At 60.3% G+C, this 3,016-nt stretch overlaps 1 protein-coding gene across 1 annotated transcript in view; it reads left to right on the forward strand.

The window, feature by feature from the left end:
- Positions 1–1,523, forward strand: part of COLEC11 (collectin sub-family member 11) — a 23,944-nt gene extending 22,421 nt beyond the window's left edge. Inside the window, exons 6-7 of the mRNA XM_010848409.1 lie at positions 461–556; positions 742–1,523. Coding sequence (XP_010846711.1) covers positions 461–556; positions 742–1,133 — 488 coding nt within the window. The 3' untranslated portion in view covers positions 1,134–1,523. The remainder of the gene's footprint in view (positions 1–460; positions 557–741) is intronic.
- Positions 1,524–3,016: the final 1,493 nt, after the last annotated feature.

Raw genomic sequence — 3,016 nt, forward strand, 5'->3', positions numbered from 1 at the left:
TGTGACAGCCAAGTGACGTTCCGAGAAGGCTCCTTACCCCGTGGAGCTCCTCAGGGCACGAAGATTAGGGTCCTCTTGAGAGTCCGGGAGGAGACCACGCATGGGTGACCAAACATCGCCCAAGGGCTCCAGCTCCACCACACTTCTCAAACGTCTCGTCTTCTCTCCCCCGCCCCCGAAACACGGTCCAGACATCCTCCCGCGGTGACGGTCACGACCCCCACTGTCGCCCACCCCGTGTCACTTCTGCACCCCACTGATTCCTTACTACGGTGACCAGAGCGAGACTGAGAAACTCGGACCTGACTCGGGCGCCCCTGTTGCTGCCCTCCCACCGCTCCTCGCCTTTAGGGTCAAGTCTCGCTCACAGCCTGGACGGCCTGCGTGTCTGCTGCATCATGTCGGTGTTTTGGGGAGGGGGCTCATCTCCTAACACGCTGGCCGTGGTCTCCATCCGCAGGCATCCCGTGCGAGTGCAGCCAGCTGAGGAAGGCCATCGGGGAGATGGACAACCAGGTCACCCAGCTCACGGCCGAGCTGAAGTTCATAAAGAACGGTACGTGCTTCCGGGCACCTTCCTGCTCCTGGGCCTCCCCCAGCCCTGCCCCGTGAAATGCTGGCTGCGGGGGTGGTTTCCGTGGGCCCGGCCGGGACTCTGTGTCTGCCCCCACTGCACGGTGCGCTGGGTCGGTGCTCCGTTCGGGGACCTCTGGCGCTCACCCTGCAGCCCTGTCGTCGCAGCCGTTGCCGGGGTGCGCGAGACGGAGCAGAAGATGTACCTGCTGGTGAAGGAGGAGAAGCGCTACCTGGACGCGCAGCTGGCCTGCCAGGGCCGGGGCGGCACACTGAGCATGCCCAAGGACGAGGCCGCCAACGCGCTGCTGGCCGCCTACATCACGCAGGCCGGCCTGGCCCGCGTCTTCATCGGCATCAATGACCTGGAGAGGGAGGGCGCGTTCGTCTACGCGGACCGCTCGCCCATGCAGACCTTCAGCAAGTGGCGCAGCGGGGAACCCAACAACGCCTACGACGAGGAGGACTGCGTGGAGCTGGTGGCCTCAGGGGGTTGGAACGACGTGGCCTGCCACCTTACCATGCACTTCCTCTGCGAGTTCGACAAGGAGCACGTGTAGGGGGCCCTGCCCTGCAGCCCCTGCATCTCCAGTGTCTGAAAGGAAAAACAAGTGTTTCTGGGTATTATTCCTGAAGAACTTAAAGTTTTACAACTTTAAGTTTTACAACTTTAAGTAGCCAAAATGTTATGTAATTATTACTCAGAATTGCTCTTGGCTTTGTCCAAAGTATAAAATAGCTTCTTTAATTATTACAACAGTTAAGTACAAACAATGGTAGTGAGGTCATAAAGGACTATATATGGAAAAGCATCCTCTTGCCTTTGATCAATGCTTCTGTAAATTATATTAAAATATAAGTTCCTTTTCTTTGTTAATCAAGTAGAGACAGCTTTGCTTTGCTGCAAACCCAGATTTCAAGAACAAGAGAAATAAAGGCTCTGAATCTGATGACTGAATGTGCCATGTCCTTTCCTGTCCAAGTCCTCACTAGTGGTATTCCTTGTCTGTTCCTGTATCACTGTCACCCTGAAACAGCAACTTGTGACAAGTCATCGGTGTCCCTGAAGGTGCTGTGGGCCAGGACTTCATGCCAGGCACAGCCAGGCTCTGCCTCACTGGCCACACTTGACCATGAGGTCACACGGGTGGCTGGACGGGGCCTGGGTTCCTTGCTGGGCGCCTCTGCCCTGGACAGCTCCCAAGGACTGTTGGTGCCTCTGAGCAGTGCAGCCTGAGCCCATTAGGGAAGCGATGCTCCATCGCAGTCTGCATCCCCGTCTCAGGAGCCAGTGGCCAGGCCCAGCCTACACTCAGGAGAGGACTCCTGGGGGCGGGGCCAGTGGGGACCATTCTAGAAGCTGCCCGCCACAGTCACCCATGGTTCTTCCTCCTGTTATGTCAGAAACCTCAGCAAAAATATAACAAGCATCTTCATTTTTCTAAGGAAGCATGTAGATGTGCACGTACAAAGGAAAACAGCTGGGGCTGGGGACCAGAAGGGGGCTGTGGGGAAACAGTCTCAGGGCCTCCTGCGAGTCTGTTTTGGGAGCGAGGCCCTGGCTACCCGACTATGTCTGCAGGATGCTTGTATACTGACTGCCTCGGAGGAAGGGACGGTCTGCCTAGAGCGGCTGGGGCAAAGGGAAGGCCGGGTGATGCCCAGTGCGGGTGGGGCTGGTGCTCTTCGAGCGCCCTGTGGATGTGTAGAAAGCACAGCAGCCCTGCTCGGGGTTTCTGCGGGCGCCCCCACAGCACTCCTGGGCCTGCAGGCATCCCCGCCTGCAGCCCACAGCCCTGAGCTGGCCTGGGTGCCTGCCCCTCACAGGACATGCAGATCCAGCCCAGGGGGGCTGTGCCAGGGAGCTGACGCGCGAGGACGGTGCACAGCAGGGCCTCAGGAGGGGTCCGGCCTGGGCCTCCTGAAGCCTGAGCCTCTGCAGCGTGAGGGCTGGGACCTCTGCCTGTGAGACTGCCCTCGGTCACCGCCCTGGTTCTAGGGTGGGTTAAGGGTGCCCCCACCCAGCCAGAGCTGGGCTCATCTCTCGGGGTAAGTGCACCTCCCTAGTCTGGGTCCCTCTCTCATCCGGAGGGAGTGGGGCACCTCTGTGCTCTCATGTGGTCTCGACTCTCAGGTGGAACCAGAGGGAGTCATGCCCGCCGCCTCCTCCGCCACACCCTCCTGGGAGGCCCCGTGCCAGCAGGCCGCCCAGGAAGACCGCTGCTCGGTCTGTGATGACTGCAGCCGCATTTGCTCGGACGCGACAACCGGCGGGAAGCCAGGAATGAAGTGCTAATTCAATCTCCGGGCTTGGCAAGGGAGGGCGCGGCGCCCGATCTGCGGAGGAGGAGCGGCGGTCTGGCTGCTGGCGGGCCGGGCTTCTCAGGCTGCACCGAGGCGGGACCGCGACGCTGTGCGCGGGTCTCCGAGCGCCCAGCGCTGC

This window comes from Bison bison, unplaced genomic scaffold (genome assembly GCF_000754665.1).
Source record: "Bison bison bison isolate TAMUID 2011002044 unplaced genomic scaffold, Bison_UMD1.0 scf7180017864266, whole genome shotgun sequence".
Classification (NCBI taxonomy): domain Eukaryota; kingdom Metazoa; phylum Chordata; class Mammalia; order Artiodactyla; family Bovidae; genus Bison; species Bison bison.